We start from the raw sequence: 18,423 nt of genomic DNA, 5'->3' as shown, positions 1-18,423 counted from the left end.
AGGGCGGATGTGTACAAATTTGTTCACGGTGGCCCTATGGGATCGGACAGTGGGCTCAGGATATTTATGGGCTTTTTCGCGAATTTCGCCGGCGATGAGAGGTTTGGGAGGGGCGATGGTGTTCTGGATATGTATCTGTAGGATCCCCCACATCTGCACGACAGCCACAGCGCAGCAGAAGCAGTTTCTTGTCTGGTTCTCCTCTTCATGAATAATACTTTCCTCTCCCATTTGTATGGGAGTCTCATAATTATCCGTCCATCTGTCAGTGGTGAACCTAACGAGACTGGTGAAGGCCCGTCACAGCTTCCAACACATCATTGCCGCTACACATCGCTTAGGACTGCGTGATCCACGTTCGGATCAAGACCCTCTGCTCTGCGCCCAGGGACTTTTGTTCGATCCATGGATCACCATCAGCCTGTCTTGTCGATAACCCACACACTGACAGATCGTTCCATCCATCTGACCAGCTTCCACAAGCCCACGTGCCCGCGGCGGATCTTCCTCCTCGGAAACCATCCGAGAAGTAACCTTTATCGAGGCTCCTGACATGGACCACACGACCCAACATGGCAGAAGCAAGCGGCCCGATAGTCCGATGGAGAGAGAGGAGACCTCCCCTCCCCCTGCCATCTACCACATTGAGCCACTATATTGGAAGACCTGCAGTCCGAATAAGGCATGCGCATCGATCTCGGCCCGCCCAAAAACAACGGGGCCGGCCCCCCGGCACGCCCTACATGATTCAGTCACAGCCCGCTCCGGTGCGACCCAAGACAGCTATGCGACCGCATGCGAGCATAGCTCCGGCCGGTTCCCGTACAAGCGAGATTTGCCGCCGGGGAAGAAGGGATATGGTGGTGGCACGTGGGTGATAGAGAACACTATAGGGAGATGGGCGGGGAGAGGGCCTTCGTGGGATGCCGATTGCTTCCCCTGGGATGTGTTTTGGGATCCTGGTGAGGGCAGGGTGCTATTGGGGTTTTCTTCCCCTTTTTGGGATGGGGATGGGGAGAGTGTTGGATCGGATTGGGAAGGACGGTTGAATATTGGAATTGGAGGGAGAGGACGGGTGGTGATGGGTTTGTATAAAGCTATTGGGCTTACAAACTATCTGCTGTAATTGAGGATGCCAAGCATCGCGCCTCTCCCTCTCTCTACAAGACCGAGGCAAGCTCCTCAAACAGCATCCTCACTCCTTCGTCTCCCTCTCTAAGCCGCAAACTAAGAACCGCCTCACCTCGCCTCGCGCCCCAAAATCCAAACCGCCAACCAACATCACAAACCCAGCATCCCAAAATGCAGCTCCCCCTCAGCCTCCTCGCCGTCGTCCTCCTCGGCGCGACGTCGACGGCGCAGAAGACGGGCCCGAACGGCAAGCGCATCTGCGTCGGCGGCGCCATCTCGTGCCAGTACGAAAAGGGCCGCTGCGCCAACATCTGCGGCGACTCCTTCGTCAACGGGCAGGGCACGCCGGCCTTCATCGACCCCAACTGCTCGTGCCCCGAGGGCCAGGCGGATAACAAGTACACGGGCGCGGCGTGTATCGATGTGGTGAGGGCGTTGGGGAGGTCGGGGTGCTAGAGGGGCTAGGGAGGGGATGTGTATGAGGAAGAAGAAGTGCGAGAGGATGTCTGGAGGTTTGATGGTGGGAAAATACTGGCTGGTGTAATCGCGTATGGGGATATTCAGGTACATACTTTTGAATGGCAATTGAACATCAAGTCTACCTTGTGAGGTAATTTGAGAGCGTTAGCCACATGAGTTCGGGTGAAAGTGGTTCTGAAGACGTTTCGAGGCATTGGTTTCTTTGTGATTAGATTTGGTATTTTCGCCTGATAAGCATGAAGCTTCAGATCTATCTATCAATTACAGAGTTTCCCACGCCGTCGATTTAGTGAGTCTATATTGTAACTTCTCCTTGGTGCGGGAGATAGTTTTCTGCCGTTTCTTGTCACATCATAGGAAGAAGGCCGCCCAAAGCTGCCCATGAAAGCTGAAAAGATCAATGGGAACATGGGAGAGATGAGCTTTGGGCTATCAGGAGGCCTCTCCGCGAGGGAAGGCTGGGATATGGTCCAGAATGGCGAAGAGTAAGACAGCCAAGTCCAAAGGGAGCCGAACGATCCGGCGTCGAGATTGTTCAGCGGCAAATACACATTGCGTATAATGTAGATGGATATTAAATAGAAGGTACTTGTTACTGAGGATAGAAATTGAATTTATTAAAAGGCGGTGGTACTCTCGTTCATCGTTCAACGGGTCGGACCTCGTACAATGGCGCTGTGCGGAGGGGACGAGACGATATGTCGTGAGAACAATATCTTGGCGTTAGTGCCCAGCATGGGGCTGAAGTCCCTTGGCTTAGTGTTCTAGACATGCCGAGAAGGACAGAGTGCTTAAAAGACAACTGTAATAGTATAAATAATCTGGAGTCGAGATGGCTTGTCCACACTCCAGACGTGCTTCTCTTTAGTCTTCATCATAAGCCGGGCACAATCACCCATCAACTCCTTGCCACTCACATACCGAAACAGTCCTCAAGATGCCCTACGACACCGAAGTCTCGACCACCGCCACCGTCTTCGACACAGAAGACGACAACGGCATCTGGACCTTCGCCGACCTCACAGGCGACGGCTCCCTCGACCTCGTCTACATCAAGACCCGCGCCACCGACAGCGGCAAAGTCGAGCTCCACGCCGCCAGCCGCAGCTCCGCCTTCCAGGACCGCACCGCCAACACGCCCACGGCCTTCGACGCCGTCGACGAGCATCCCGCGGCCTCAGGACACACCTTCCTGCTGCGCGACTGGACCGGCGACGGCCGCGCGGACCTCATCCTCGTCAAGACGCGCGACACCCCCGGCGGCAAGGTGGAGCTCCACGTCGCCGCCGCGGACGCGGACTACCAGGCCTACGCGCTGCAGACGGAGACGGTCTTCGACTGCGAGGACGGCGGCGCGTGGACCATGACGTACCCGCGCGGCGACCACCTCGTCTACCTCAAGACGCGCGACTGCGGGTCCGGGATGGTGGAGGTGCATACGGCCGGCCGCGGGGGCGGGTACCAGAGCCACGACCGCGGCGAGCCGACGGCGTTTGAGGCGGAGGAGAACGGGACGTGGTGTCTTGCGCCGCGGGGCGTGGATGATGGGGAGGGCGGCGGTGGTCTTGCGGACTTGTATTATGTCAAGACGAGGGAGACGGACTCGGGGGTCGTGGAGGTGCATGCGGCGACGGCGGAGTCGGGGTGGCAGGATCGCCCGCTTGGTATCGTCTCGAGCTTCGCGCCGGGCGAGGATGGACACTGGGTTTTGGCGGATTTGAATGGCGGGGATGTGCCTGATTTGGTGTACGTCAAGGTGAGGGATACCGACAGCGGTAAGGTTGAGATTCACACCAACGAGGTGTAGCCCTTTGCGATGCTCTTACCGCGGGCTTTTCACTCCCGTGAAAAGAGGCACGGGCGTTGGCTTGCTGAGGGACGAATTCCACGTAGGAATAGCGGCTTCGTAGCTCCAGGAGCCCTGGGTCGAGGGGTGGCGCATCCAGGGCTGACTATACTTCAACCTTCTCCATGCTATCTCTTAGGCCAAGACCGGCGGATGTCTATCATATAACGGGAGAACCGCGAGGAGTGTATCGATGTGATTTGCACGAATACGTTATGAGCCTTCAGAGCATATCGGCCTGCCGTGGCTGCTGATGCCAGGCAGAGGCAAAGCTGCGGCTAGATATAAAAACGTCAGCCGCATGTACGACTTACTGAGATTATACCTCAGAATGTCAGCATGTGTCGTGACCCTCTGGAGAAATAACGCAAGTGCATTAGACACATATTGATCTGTGATGCTTTGAGACTGTCGGATCCTCTCCATGTTATAAATCAAATCAACTGCATAATTCAGGACATAAGTCTTCCCTCGAAAGCCTGGGCCAAATTTTGACGTAACATGTATCTGAAGGAGGATGACCACATCTAATTCCATGGAAAGACAGTCTGGACAGACACCTAGCGTATTGGATATTTTGCTAGCGGGTACAGTGTTGCAAGTTGTTGCAATCTGAAAAGAACTTATGTCATTGCATGTCAGTCACTACACCATTACCGGACTACGTGAAGGAGGGACTTTCGGTGACTCTTAGATGCTTACGTCGGGCTAGACGAGGCCACCCCGGTACCTTCTTCATTTAGCTGCAGATCGCAAGGGCTCTTGGGCTCAAGCTAGAGGTGCCGTGGTCTGGAATCGCAGGGAATCTAAAAATACGGTTTAGTCTTGTTCGCCATTGTGGGATCATCTCACGGCCTGGAGCACCATGGTCCTGCCATCCTTCATGGCCCCCATGTCAGCGTCGGCCGCTCCCGAAGTCCCGTTGACGAAGTTTTACGGCCAATGAAGCATTTGAAAGCTACTCTTTGGTATCTTAGTTCCTGAAGCTAAAATCCCTGCTGGTGGGCTGCCTGTTGGAAAAGATAACGCCATCTTTTGTATCAAGTACAAAAGCGAGGGCGTGGACTAGCTTTATCTCGGCATGATGTCTCATCAAAGTCATCCATTCTGTAGTTTGCTCTTCAAGCCAATCCTTGTGATAATGGGTCACTACATCTCTACTTTGAAGAGCCGTATCCGAGCTTCGGACAGGCGAACTCGGAATCTAAAGGCTCTTCAGCACAAGCCCAATAGCCTTGCAGATTCTCCGGGGTTCGATAGCGATAGTGGCAGGCCCGAACAAGATCTAACAGCCATCCTACGACCGATCATCACTTCATTCGTGTCCGACATCGGCTGCATTGACCCTGCGCCAGAACCCAGTGAGGCTCTATGGGTTGCCATGCGAGCCTACGCCGATCAGCTGGGGGTAAACTATGACAAAGGCACTCACTCTTGGAATTGCTTCCAGATGGGGATTACCTATTCAGCTGTAAGCTTGACTACTGGCCATTCATGATGACGTGGCATTGTCAGTAAATACTGACGTACTTCAGGCCTGCTTGCCAAAGCACTCACTAGAAGTTCAAGTCTACATCGGCACGTATACCTGGCTTGGAATACTCATCGACGACGAAACCTCAAAATCACCAGAGGATTGCTCAAAATTCATTGAACGTTTTGCGGCAGGAGAGAAGCAGCCGACACCCCTCCTCGAGGGATGGGCAGAACTCATGCGTCTGGCATACAAGTACTGGGACCCGGTTGTGGCCAACTTCATCGTCACAGCCTCACTTAACTTTGTCAATGCAAACGTCCTCGAGAACCGGCAGGAGTTCAAGAAACTCAAGCCAACCAAGGGCGGCAAGAAGTGGCCCTGGTTTATGCGTGACAAGGACGGCGTTTCAGACGCGTATGCCCTTTTCACGTTCCCCAAGGATCAGTACCAAGACATGTCGAACTACCTAGAAATGATTCCTGATATGTCTTGCTATCTTGCTTTGACTAATGACATTCTGTCGTAAGTCCCGATCGCTATCTTTGCAACAGCTCGATTTCACTAATTCGATTGCCACCGGCCAGATTTTACAAAGAGGAAAGAAACGGCGAAGTGGACAATTATGTACACGGTCGTGCCTGGTATGAGAACAAGGAAGCTACTCAGGTGCTTGAAGACGTCATTGGTGAAGTCAAAGAGGGCGTTCGTCGCATACGTGTTGTTCTTGATGGAAGAGAGCCATACCTACAAGCTACTAACGACTATATACTGGGTTATGTCGCTTTTCACAAGTTGGTCAGGCGGTACAGACTATGGGAGGTCGGCTTGGGCGGGCATCGGGCGTAGGAACTTGGTAATGAATTTTGAATTTGGGGGTACGCAGCTCTCAAAGTGCTACTAGACTGTTGGTTGTATAGATGGACGAATGAGATGTGTGTATGTTGCTCGACGCTGACGCCCTCTGCCAGATACAAGAACATGCGGATAGGGAGGCCTTGATATAATCTGGCATGCCAGCTTCTGACGCGAACTTGCAGCGCATCGTATTGCCATCAAAGACGGTCGCACTCAGATTCAAGGTACTGTTATTGGCCCAGAAAGAAAGCCTCGTCGTTGAAATGACCTTTAAACACATCAAGGGGGCATAGCTCTCTTTTTGGACTAAGTGTTCTGTTTTGAAGCAAAATTATTGTGGTATCATGAACGTCACCAAAGCTTCAAGCAAACAATGTACAGAAAATTGCGCCCTCTAGACGCTTCATGATCCAAAGGCTACCGTCTTCGCTCTTCGAACGGCTGTCCCAGATACCTTTTCTCCTCTCACATTCGATCTATATCGCCCCATTTCCTCCCATTCAGGGCGCGCCTTGACGCACCGCTCAGAGCGTGTAAATGAAATCAGGTCGCTTGTCGCCGGCAACCCACTTGTCCTCATCCGACATCGACGCCCACTTAGCGTCCATCTTACCGGCCCTGCGAGAAGAGTTCTCCCGACGCAGGGCAAAGTGCATGAAGATGGAGCCGCCGAGCAGGAAGAGGACCTGGTACCCGAGGATGACGCTGTGGCCGGTGTAGAATCGGGGAGACTCGCGCTTGAGGTAGATGTTGGAGGAGACAACGCCGTTGAGGTTGCCCCAGCCGACGACCATGCCCAGCACGAAGGCGCGCTTGAGGGATCCCTCGGTGTTGTTGATAACCCAAGATAGAGTGTTGGAGATAGTTGGGTAGATTCCTGCTGCGCCCAGGAACGTTCCGGCGTATTGGACTTGCGGGTTCTGCGTCGAGATGAGCATCACGAAGCCGACGATGCCGATGGTCACGGTCGCCATGTTGCAGTATCCTCTGTAGCGCGTCTTGTCGGCGATGACACCAACAGTGACAGTCAAAGCGGCAGCAACGGCATACGGCGGCACGGAGAGAAGCTGAGCCTTGGTGCCGACGTGGCCCATACCGGTAAGAATCGTGGGCAGGAAGAGCGAGAAGGCATACAGCGGGACGAGGCAGCCCATGTAGATGACCATGTAACCGTAGGTCTTCCAGTCCTTGAGGCCGGCGTACATGTGGCGCTTGTCAAAGTCCTCGGCGGTGCGGCCCTGCTTGTCGGCGAGCAGGCGGCGCTGGACGCGGATGCGCTCGTCGGGGGTGAGGAAGCGGGCGCTCTCGGGCCAGTCGAAGACCATCCACCAGCAGAAGATGCCGACGAAGACGGTAGCGAGACCCTCGATGATGAAGATCCAGGCCCAGCCGGGCTTGTTGCCGATGCCGTCCATCTTGGCGATGGCGGCGGCGAGGAGACCGCCGAAGGAGCCGGCCAGGGCGGCGGCGGAGAAGAAGACGGCAGAGCGGACGCCGATCTCTGAGCCCTTGTACCAGCAGGAGAGGTAGTAGTTGACACCTTTGCGGGTAAGATTGTTAGCGGGGGAGGTTTTGGGGATGATTAACTTCGTGGCGGAGGGGTGGTGGTGGCGCGCATGAGGGGTGAAGCTTACCAGGGAAAAGACCAGCTTCAGCAATACCGAGGAACCAGCGGGCGGCGAGGAGGCCTGCGGTGTTGTGGCAAAGACCCATGAGGGTCATGATGATGCCCCAGACGACGATGATGCCGGTGAAGAAGATGCGCGGGGTGAGGCGCTTGAGGAGGGCGTTGGTGGCGGGCTCGAAGACGGCGTAGCTGATGAAGAAGACTGTGAGGGCGAGGTTGTAGTCGCTGGGTGCCATTCCTAGATCCGCTTCCATGCCGGCGAGACGGGCATTTCCGATGTTGGTTCGGTCGAGGAAGGAAAGAAGGTAGCTGGATGTTCATGTTAGCCGTAATGTCGATGAGAGTGCGGGCACAGCATTGCGGTTCAGTCTTACAGAAGTGAGAGCCATGGGACGAGCCAAAGATCGACTTTCCACATTAACGCCTTGTCCTATTTCAGTGGGAAAATACAGCGTGTTAGTTATGCAATGATTCTCTTGTCATCCGGAGCTGGCGATAGCTTCATCCGGCTCGGAGACGGGAAGCGACGTACAATGGCGGCCCGCTCTTCCGGCGTCTTGCCGTCATCGGGATCGGGCAGATCTGCGAGGGCGCGCGCCTTCTCGACCTGGGACTCGTGTGGTTTCTCATCCGAACTCTCGTTCACCTCCACATCGCGCTTTTGGTAATGTTCTGTCAAGCCTGCCATGGCTGTGGGTTTCTGTTGGGTAAGGCGAGGTAAGGGGCCGCAATTGTTGTTTGGTTGCTGGTGCCGTTGGAGCGGGTGCAAGAGAGCGGTCGCGAAGCGGTCTGTTGCCGTCTGAGGGGGCGACGGGATCCGAGGGCTCGTTTTTGTTTGCTCTACCTACCCCTTTGGACTGTTCGGTCAAATGCTCGGGTGGTTCAAGAGCAACGGCACGGACGGGTCGGGAGGAGAGATGGTTGGAGGAGGAATGAGGGCGAGTTCAAAGACGAGGTGAGAGGTGAGAGGCAAAGGGAGATCTGGTGGAAGAGAGAAGGTAGTGAGAGGGTTTTGATGCGGTGGAACACGGCAACCGGAGTGGAAGAGCAATGGGTGGGATGGCTGTGTCCAAACAAAACACCTCGATGGGCTATGAGGGGTAAAGTCAGGTAGCTGGAGAGACGAGGACCCGGGGTGGGATGAAACCTTGAGGCATCTTTATAAATGGCAGACCGGACGAAGGTGACGAGATGGGATGGACGAACCATGTCGCCGTCCGTCTGGGCCCCCTTCGTTTCTTTACCTATCACTCTACTCTCTTCATTGCCATGGCTTCATGTCCCCTCCGTCGCCGCCGAGTGCTACCTCTGCCGATCCACCCACACTCATACAAAAGTTGACGAAATCAGCGAAGGGGAATGAGATGCGCTAGTATGAACGACGACGACAACATGTGCAGATTTGGAGAACTGCCAAAAAGATTGGGGGACTTTGCGCAGCTCTCCGCAAAAAAAAGACATCACTGTGCGGCATCCGATGGGAGGGAAACAGGGTACATTGCTGCGCGGTACCCTGCTTACCCTGTCCCGCTGCCAGTGAGAACTGAGAGAACTGGGTGACCATGTCTCTCTTCCAGGCCCGGTCGAGTCGCGGCTGCATGTAGGGCTTTTCTTCCTTCCTTCTTTTCGCATTGGGTAGTACGTAGCCTGCAGCTCGAAGCTTGCCAGCGCCGTTCATCACCTTGAGACTGCTGCCCAGACAAGGGGTCCTGGGGACTGGGGACATGAGAGGCTGGATGTATGGCGTTCTCTCCCAGTGTTCGATGCAGCCGGTCCCGGCCTTCTTCCTGTCGTGTTCCAGCGGCGAGCGAGGGCGGTGTCAAGTTGCATTCAGCAGGCCAACTTTTGTCCGTACGACCGGATTACTTTACCTGCAATGCGCGCCCAGAGCTCTTGGCACTTACTGTGAGCCACCCCGAAGGCGGGTTTGTTACTAGTGATTGGCCGGCAGACCGGGGGTGTCCGGGGCAGTTTCTGGTGAAGGGGGGTGACGGCCGGGGGATGGGCGGTCATGGAGCCAAAGGGAGACCGGGGAGGGCATGGAGGCGAGGAGGAGGAGAATGGGGGAATGGGGGAGCAGATGGAGACGACGGGGGTCAAGCGACTGGACACGGAGCCAAGGCTAGAGGGAGGCGGGGAATTGTCTACACGGCGTGAGAAGAGAGACTTGTGAATGGCTCGTTTCGACCGTGAATAATCCAGAAGAAACATGAAAAGCCATGGGCGCCGAGACTGTGAACAAGATCCATGACTCGAACCTTGCAGGTTGCCTGCCAGAGTCTTGAGGTCCAGACACAATTGCAGGCAACTCACCCTCAGCTGTGCTGGAAGACACAAACACAACAGTAGCCACTGCTGCAAGTGCAGTAAATGCCCCGGTTCTAATGAATTGAGGGTGGGTGATTTGAGAAAAAAGGTAGCCTGCAGCGCCCAGTCCCATGCCCAGGCATCATGTTTGTACGACAGCGTGGCGCACAGAAGGTCCGAATGTTTGCTGGCCTCGTCTGGAGGCGCCCTAGGGTGCTCTAGGGCAAATGAGGATAAGCTGGAATGCGTAGAATATTCGACAATTCCCACTCACTAGCTCCCTTGTTCCCGAGAGACTTGACAAGAATGCGATGATGCGCACCCGTTTGGCATGGCGGTTTTGAGTTCTAGCCACCCGCAGCCACGAGGACACTTACACTCACGAAAGACTCGACAGGTTGTTTTAGTTAGAGCATCATACCATATAATCTCAACGAACATAGAATCCACACCCCTCTGCCTAACTTGACCGATTAGCTAGCTGTAGGAGGGCTGCAGAGGCCTACTAGGGTAGTAGCAGGGGCTAGTAAGGGGTTAAGTTAGGGGTAGCAGCAGTTAAAAAACAGCAGAATCTGAGACTTATAGTATTGGCGTATATAGCTAGAAAAAATATACTTTTTTTATACTTTTGCATACTATAATTAAAATAGAGAACTGCAGGTAGATTAACCTTATCTATAAGTACTTGAAAATAGCTATATTTTGCTAAGTAGAAATTATATTAATTAATAAGATATAACTAATAACTACCTTAACTCTTCTTACTTTAAGGTATACTAATAGTATTATTTTATGTTCTAAAAACCTTCCTCTCTAGAGGTCCCTATAGGTATATCCCTCATAATAATTAATATTAGTAAGGCTAATAATAACTAGCACTTTAGGTAGGTTAGAGATTATAATAGGGGTGCTATTAAGCTTACCTTAGAAAGTAAGTAGTTAATTAACTATTTTATTAGGTAGTTAGGTAAGTAGTAGTATAAGTAGGATGAGAAGCTTAAGATTAAATATAAGTAGTAGGAGGTAGTAAGCATCTTTTTTTAGGTTAATAACTAGGTTAAGATGCACTAAGTAGATTAATAGGTGTGAAGACTATACTATAAATATTATGAGAGATATCTTCTATAGTAGTATAGTATTAGTTAACGTCTATAAGTATATAAGCGTTAGATAATTCTTTATTAGCAACCTCTTTTTTAATATAAATAGTATAGTCAAAGTTCTCTTATTCTATATAGTTAATAGACTTAATAGGGATATCCTTAACTCTAATCTTTAAGATGTTACTACTATTAGGAATTATTATATTAAATAAAAGCTTTCAATATTAATATTATATTAAATAAAAGCTTTCTAAACTATCTTAGCTTTCTTAAGGGCTAAGCAGTAAGTAGTAGTAGCTACTACCTATATAACTATTATATGCTTCTTAAAGACTAACTACGTAAGTAGTTTACTACTAGTAGTAGCTTCTTTAGCAAGTTTATCTTACTCTATAGCTTTAGTAAGCTACTATTTAAATAGCTTATTAATAGTAGTATTAAGAGGTTATAAAAGTAATATTATACCTAGGGGGATTAACGCTAGCGTTATACTAAGTTATTTAAGTTTATTAGTAATTACTATAGTTTTATAAAAACTAGTGATATCTATAATAAGTAGGTGTTTCTTATTAGTAGTAACTTAGGTGTACTCCTTATTAATCTAGTGTGAAAAAAAGGTCTTATTATTATATATAGTATTATCAAACTTAATAGTAACGTTAAGGTAGTAGAGGTAGCCCTTACTAGCCTTAATCTTACTGCTTATTAAGGAAGGCTTGCTATAGAAGATTAACTTAGGCTTGAGGTGCTAAATCTTATCTATAAAGATATATAAGATTAGTATAGCTTATTGCTTACTCTAACTGCTATAGTTAGTTTTATTAGTAATAGTTTTACTACTAGAGATTACTTAGGTTAAGCTATTAAGGTATTTAAAGGGGATAAATATTTTATTAAGGTTAAGGATATAACTATATAGGAAGTACTAGCTAACCTCCTTATTAGGTATATATTTAATAGAGGGACCTTTTAACTTAGTAAGTATAAGCTAGTTAATATATTAATAGAACTATAGGAAGGAGTTAATAATTTTAATATACTCCTCAGGTAATTTTGAGGCCTACTTAGTAATCTAGTAGCAGCTAATATTCTAGTAGCAGTAGAAGCCTAAAAACTAGCTATATAAGAAAGTAAAAACGTATGAGATAAGTTAGTATAGGTAGGTAGTAAGGAATAGGTCTTAGGTAGTTTATTAGAACTATTTAGTAGAGATAATAAGGTTTATATTACGCTGCTTAAGAAATAACTAATAGAGGGTAGCCTTAAGGTAGGGAAAATCTAGCTAGTAGCATAATTTACATAAGGCTAGCTTAAAAATAGTATAACGCTCTCTATACTACTATATGATTATTAATAGTAGTATAATAAACTACTATAAGGCCTTATTATATATTAGCTAGCAGTAGATACCCTTAAGGTAGCTTTTATTATTACAGAGGTATTACTACTACTTAGGTTAGATATTAATATAGTAGTATTTGAGGAATATTAATACCTCACGCCTCTTATAATTAGAGTAGGAGTGCTAGAGTCTCTATATAAGCTTAAGTATTATATACTGCTTCTCTTTATATAGCATAACTTTAGGCTTACATAGCTTCTTTTTAGGTAGCATAATAAGGGATAGACCTAGCTGAATATTTAGATTAATCTCTATGAATAGGTGATATTAAGCTATAGTACCCTAAAGTTAATATATCGCAACATACCTAATACTACTAAAAGTAGGGAAAATTATAGGATAAGTGAGAAATAATATCAATAGAGCGCGTATTGACTGCTTGCCGAAAAGAGCTGATTTGGTGCTGTTAATAGGTAGTATTTGCGTTGGAAAAGGTGGTGTTTTGGGTTAGTTAGTAGGGTGGGCAGGGGGGTGTGGATTCTGCGTTCGTCGAGATTATACGGTATCGTCATGTGGATGATGAGACTTTTCGCCCTTCAATCGGGAAGGTGGGAGAACAGAGTGACAGGGACACAGACAGGGGGCATGAGAGCGGCCCACGCATTCACAATTTCTGCACATTTCCTGACCAACAAATCTTCTCTCTTCCTCTCCAACCGAGAGTCCGTCAACAAGCAGCAAACACCTGTCAGCCATCGCTCTCGCCCCGTTATCGCCGTCTCCATTTCCCCTCACGGAGCTCTCCACTCATCCACCCTAATAAGCATAACGAGACTGGAGGCACAGTTCGGACAGTGAGCGAGCTCTCGGCAGACCAAGACAACGAGCAGGGTTGGCCAGGTTCACAGCCCTCTTGAACCGCGCGCAAAACTAATACCCGAGAGCCAACAAGTGCCCAACTGCCCAAGTTGGCCAAGGTTGCCCCAACGCCCCCCTCTCTTCTTCTCCTCCCATCCCCCGCAATCCTTCCCTGGCGTTTCCCCGCACGAAAGACCTCAGCGGCGCGCGGAGAGATGGAGGCGCGATGATGGGCACAGGTCATTACATCAAGAGGATCCGGCAGTGGATCACGGATGGCTGCCAGTCTAGGGGAGCTGTTTCCGAAGGAGCTGGCAGCTCCTGAGGCTGCATACACTTTCTCTTCAGGCTGTGCCCTGGTGCCTAGCGCAAGGCCAAGAAAGTTTTCTGTGTCTTTTGCGATCACGTTCGTTCCATTGGCGGTGGTGCCCTTCATTAAGACTGACGGGGTTCTGTCCGTTGCAGCCACCAACAAAACTGATACCGGGTAAAAGACCGGGGCCCTGTATGTCTGCCTGTCACCTTTTGGCTTGAAAGCACATAATCAGCAAACACGAGATTCCCTAGCCTCCCAAGCCCGTGGAAACCCAATAGACGGACGGCTGCTAGGCTCTTGACCGACGGACAGCCGCATCGCCGTCAAGTCTTGGTGCACTTGGCACAAGTGTACACCTGAATTCCACAGCCCAGGCCAGTGAACATCAAGAATGGTCGATGAGATAAGCTTTGCAGCCATTCACGTTGATGGACACAAGCAGCATTAGCGCCGCCTGTGTGGCTATCGTGGTTTTCCATTACTAAGGATAAACCACGTCTCCATCATGTTGAACAAAAACAAGACGCCTTTCGATGCTGCTTCCATCCGGGGAAAATCTGGAGAGCGCAAGGCTTGCTTAGATTTCCGGAGAGCAGGAAATCTGGATCTTGGTGGACTTTTTCCCCAGCTTTTGATGCCAGTGTCGGCTCATCTCCGACAGAAAACAGACCACATTGGTCTCGGCATTGTGGCTCCCCTCCATCTCCATGATCTATCCCACGTTCTCCCTTGCACCGAATGGATCACGGAGCGGCGAATGGGAAGCAGTTTGCTGCCGACGTTCTGTGCCTTGTTGCCTCTCTCGCCTGGTACCAAATGGACGGATCAGCTAGATTCGGATCCAAGATGATGACAGGTCCCGACATCCGAAGCACACCTGCCACAGGCTGGTCTAATGCTGTGTCCATGCTCTCTTTCTCTTGCGCTGCTTCCCATTGTCTTCCGTCTTACTTGCAGAAACCGTACATGAAAGCAATCGAACACAATGTCAATCAATCCCAACAAACTCACTAGCGTGGGCGTTATCCGATGCACATTCCATTCCCCCAACCATGACAATCCTACACGGCCACGCGACGAGCGCCATACGGGTGCCGGTGAGACCAATCATCGACCCGGCGCAACCTAGCCACTCCGGGGCCGGGTGCGGGCGGACCTGGAGAGCGTCAACTTTATTCGAACCGCCACGAGGAGAGTTCGGCTTCATGCGGGTGTGGCAGCGCCAAAGTAATCCCGTGGACGTTTTCTATCCGGAAACGACGATCTTGACGGGTTCAGAGATTTTATGGCGTCTAGTAACAGCTTCTAGGTTTCGTATTACACTACAGTCCCAAGAATCTGGGCTAATGGCTGAAGAATGGAAGCATCACACGACCAAAGCCACGGCACACGACTTGAACCATCGAGGTTTAACGAATGCCACCTGTTGGAAAGGTTGGTCTTCGTTGATGGTCTGTTTACTTGCGGAGTGCATCTCACGACGTCGAATGCCTCCTCGGCAGCCCCGACTTCATTTACAGCGTTGTGTAAGAGCCCAGACTAAACGACGGTGCTGTGTTGATTCCTCGTAATGATCGAGGGCTCAGAAGAGATCGACATGCCCACGCCGGTCGTGCCAGTCGCTCTCACATGCATTTCCGTCGACCATCTTCTAACGCACGTAATGCAAAGTCCCCTATCCCATATCCGATTGTCCTTGCGACCTTGTCCTGGTCAAGTAGGTGACACAAACAACTGAAGTTTGCAGCCTCTCGCAGCTTCCCAATTTCCGCGGCCTCGGGCCCCTTGTCCGCTGCACGTTTCCTCTACAGACGCATGCTGAAGCCTCCTCGAGGGGCAAACATCCATACCAACCCCTGCCCGCTCGCTTCCTGCGGCTGCCTGACAAAGAAAGAAGAGTATGAGGCCATCTCCAGGGGTGTCTCCTTGAGATGGACTGAGGTGGACAATGGGCAAAGATCGCGGGATGCGACCGTCCGGCCATGATGTCCCGCCCGGACCTTTGTTCCCAACAGGAGCACGTCGCCGCCGCACGTTTCCAGTCCGGATCTGCCTCGAGACACGTGGTGTTTGCTGCGTTTTCCCTTGCCCTCCCATTTTGCATGCATCTTCGTCTGAACTACTGCGACCGGCACGCTCTTCCGAGATGGGCCCAAGAGATTTCCAAGAGATATTCCCGCCAATGGGCCCCGGACGTTGGGCTGTTGGTGCGTCTCGCACGGCTTCGTCTCCTGTAGTGGCCTGAATTTTGCTTTTTATTCGAGACTGTCTCTCGCGGATTCTCAAAAGGGAAAATGCTCTCTGACACACCATTCAATATGCGGTAGATATCAGTTGCCTTTGATGGTTCGCGTTCCGAACCCTGGTCGCCTCCTGCGCGCAACGGAGGGGCGGCGATGCAGGCACCCAGCCGATAGAATCTATTGTATGCTTCCACCCGTCTTCTGTCGCCATTCCAAGTAAACAGTAAGAATTACTATCAATAACCACTTGCTACATCTTTCAGATGAACCCAGTGTACTTTCGCGTCTCCTGCCCAAAACGAACCTCCGAGGCGCAGGCTCATCTCACCGCCATTGTCCTGTACCGTCTTTCCGACCAACAATAACCCATCACCTCCCTGAAACCCTCCTTTCCAGCGTCCGAAATGGAACATAGAGCAGTCCAGAAACAACAAAGGCCAATTCAAAGCCGATGTCGCCAGTCACCTCGGCGATCGGCCCCGTCCACCACACCTGCGCCATGCAGGGGACGACCAGGGCGAAGCACAGCACGCAGGACCCCAACGCCGCCGCGCCAACCGGCAGCTTCCTCGCGTCGTCCCATGCTTCCGTCTCATATCGCTCGCAGTCTGCCTTGCGGAACCAGAAATGTTCGACGAGGACGACGCTCAGGAAGGCGGCGGACCAGTAACCGATGAGCGCGATGAAGTTCTCGAGGCTCGCGAAGAAGTCGCTCGCTGCGCGGATTCCGACGGGGATTATGATTGCCGTGACGAGCAAGGCGAAAACGGACCGAGGCACGCGTTTTAGGGCGGGCGCGAGGAGCTGGAAGTTGAGGGTTATAGAGTAGCTCGTCGCTGCGATGTTGCCGAGGAGAGTGAAGGACAGGACTACGGTGACGATTTTGCCAAAAGTTGACGCCGGAGTTAGCATCGCTGAGAGAACGCCGCCGACGAGGTTTTCGTCATATGCTTGTTGCCAAGCAGGTACCAGGGGTATGGAGGAGGCAATGGCGGCGCCTAGTATCATGAGGAGAATCGTGGGGAGGGCGAGGCCAAGGTAAGTGTATGCGAAAATCTTCTTTCTGGTTATTGTGTCAGTGACTAAGTCGGCTGCGAGGCCTTGTGGGACTGACGATGATGTAGATGGCTCGAGATACGTCGTGAAGTCGGATGCAAGACATGCCCAGGGGATCATGTATGAGGCCACGATCATGCCGAACGACACGACGGACTGCGGCGTAGCTGGCTCAGTCGGAGCCCGTTCTCTCAAGTGAGAGCCGCCGCAGCCTATCGCGATTATGATGGCAATGACGGCGGGTATCCAAGCGAACCGTTCGTATAAGTGTAGGACGGTGAAGCCACAGAAAGAGATGACGAGGGCAAGCAGGGCAACGATAACGATCCCTACTGCCGGGCTCACGTTGCCCTCTCCCACAGCTGAGAGACACTGGCCGCCGATGACATCCATGATCACACAGAAGCCTGTCAGAGTTGCAAGATTGAGAAGCACGGGAACGGCTACGAGGTATCGGCTGACATGTATTAGTGAGAGATGCAGCGCCGCGGATAGGGGGACATATACCCGAAGCTGAAGTGCGCCTGTATCATTTGCCTCATGCCTGTCTTCGGGCCTAGGGTCGATAGATAGGCCGGTATTGGAGTTGTCAGAAGGGTGAAAAAGACGATGATGAGTGAGGCATCGCGGAGAGAAAGGCCATACGTCGCGCCTAGCATGCCGAATGTGATACTGATATTGACTTAGCGTTTTGCTTTGGTGGTGGCATGAGCGTTGCCTGGCTTCGAGGAGGTTGACTTACGGCAAGACATTGGCATTCATACACCACCAAAGGGTGAAAATGTTGACAGTTCTTGTGACGGTTCGCTCTTCGACTGGAATGGGAGCGATTCCTCGGACCTCAACGTGGCCGAGGGACATGAGTTTCTGGGCCCAGGCCCGCCATCCGCGAGCCTCCTCGGACTGCGCCTCGTGAATGGAGCTGGCGGTCTCAACGTCTTGCTTTACATCGTTTTCAGAATCTTGTTTCTCTACGCCTGTTGGCGTGTTGTGTTGGGTGCTCGCCATACTTGGGGCCTCTTCGTGGTAAAGCAATACAGAGTCTTCACAGAAACATTCCCAGCTAACATAGTGGATCCATCCGGATTTAATATTCTGAACAGAACGATCAGGAGTACTATGTAATTCATCGTAGAGTCAATGGAGGCTTTCTTGGCAATAACAGTCTTACTACCTGTACGACTATTCCCTGAAATTGATATCTATGTCCAGGCTCATTGACTTCCGTCTACCTTGAGAGCCTCTGGCGTCTTCGTTGCCGCACGTGGACCGATTGGAACATTTCCGTCTCTGCTCATGATAGCAATCAGGCAAAGCAGATTGCCGGACGCCAAGCAAATCCATCAGATAAACACATTCACATCACGATAGCCCGCATTTCCATATCGCGACCCCTGCCCTTGTAAGAGCCTCCAGCGACATCATCGCGGCCGATCAGGGCCCAGACGGAACGACCCCACCGCCCCCAGAGAGCCTCTGCTTATCACCCGCCACCTCATTGGCGATCCCCTCGTGCCAAGTTTGGCTCGCCCTTGTCCTTAGCGCAACCGGACTTACTCTCCACCGCTAATATCCGGATCGCCTGTGAAACGGGCCTCGGAAGCCGTTGCCGGAGACCCGCCCTCGCCCATTGCGAACCGGCACCGAGTGGTTTGGCCGAGTTGCTGGGCGTGGGTCTGCAGGGGGTTCCACCAATTTTTATCCTCGGGCAAGTTTTTCGTTGACCGACGGACGTTGTCCGGCTGGCAATCGCTTTCTTTCTGCCCAAGATAATTGCCCAGA

The 18,423-nt window shown here is 51.4% G+C and overlaps 5 protein-coding genes across 5 annotated transcripts; 3 read left to right on the top strand and 2 right to left on the bottom strand.

Moving 5' to 3' along the window:
- Positions 1–1,302: 1,302 nt before the first annotated feature.
- On the top strand, positions 1,303–1,587 carry CGGC5_v009830 (uncharacterized protein; the record flags this gene model as incomplete). The annotated part of the gene is made up of 1 exon (XM_032025468.1): positions 1,303–1,587. The coding sequence occupies one exon, from the start codon at positions 1,303–1,305 to the stop codon at positions 1,585–1,587; it is 285 nt and encodes a 94-aa protein (XP_031877927.1).
- A 961-nt stretch (positions 1,588–2,548) lies between these two features.
- Positions 2,549–3,418, top strand: CGGC5_v009829 (uncharacterized protein; the record flags this gene model as incomplete). Its single annotated transcript, XM_032025467.1, has 1 exon — positions 2,549–3,418. The coding sequence occupies one exon, from the start codon at positions 2,549–2,551 to the stop codon at positions 3,416–3,418; it is 870 nt and encodes a 289-aa protein (XP_031877929.1).
- Positions 3,419–4,598: 1,180 nt separating this feature from the next.
- COP6-2 (Alpha-cuprenene synthase COP6) lies at positions 4,599–5,780 on the top strand (the record flags this gene model as incomplete). Its single annotated transcript, XM_032025466.1, has 3 exons — positions 4,599–4,928; positions 4,993–5,456; positions 5,519–5,780. 3 exons carry the CDS (start codon positions 4,599–4,601, stop codon positions 5,778–5,780), a joined length of 1,056 nt encoding a protein of 351 aa, XP_031877982.1.
- A 533-nt stretch (positions 5,781–6,313) lies between these two features.
- CGGC5_v009827 (putative transporter) lies at positions 6,314–8,104 on the bottom strand (the record flags this gene model as incomplete). Its single annotated transcript, XM_032025465.1, has 4 exons — positions 6,314–7,329; positions 7,424–7,725; positions 7,791–7,846; positions 7,949–8,104. The coding sequence occupies 4 exons, from the start codon at positions 8,102–8,104 to the stop codon at positions 6,314–6,316; spliced, it is 1,530 nt and encodes a 509-aa protein (XP_031877931.1).
- A 7,850-nt stretch (positions 8,105–15,954) lies between these two features.
- fcyB-3 (Purine-cytosine permease fcyB) lies at positions 15,955–17,649 on the bottom strand (the record flags this gene model as incomplete). Its single annotated transcript, XM_032025464.1, has 4 exons — positions 15,955–16,648; positions 16,700–17,098; positions 17,149–17,313; positions 17,384–17,649. 4 exons carry the CDS (start codon positions 17,647–17,649, stop codon positions 15,955–15,957), a joined length of 1,524 nt encoding a protein of 507 aa, XP_031877930.1.
- Positions 17,650–18,423: the final 774 nt, after the last annotated feature.

The sequence above is a fragment of the Colletotrichum fructicola genome (genome assembly GCF_000319635.2).
Source record: "Colletotrichum fructicola Nara gc5 chromosome Unknown KSG_Nara_v1_contig05, whole genome shotgun sequence".
NCBI lineage: Eukaryota > Fungi > Ascomycota > Sordariomycetes > Glomerellales > Glomerellaceae > Colletotrichum > Colletotrichum fructicola.
This window is presented reverse-complemented; position numbering and strand designations above follow the sequence as displayed.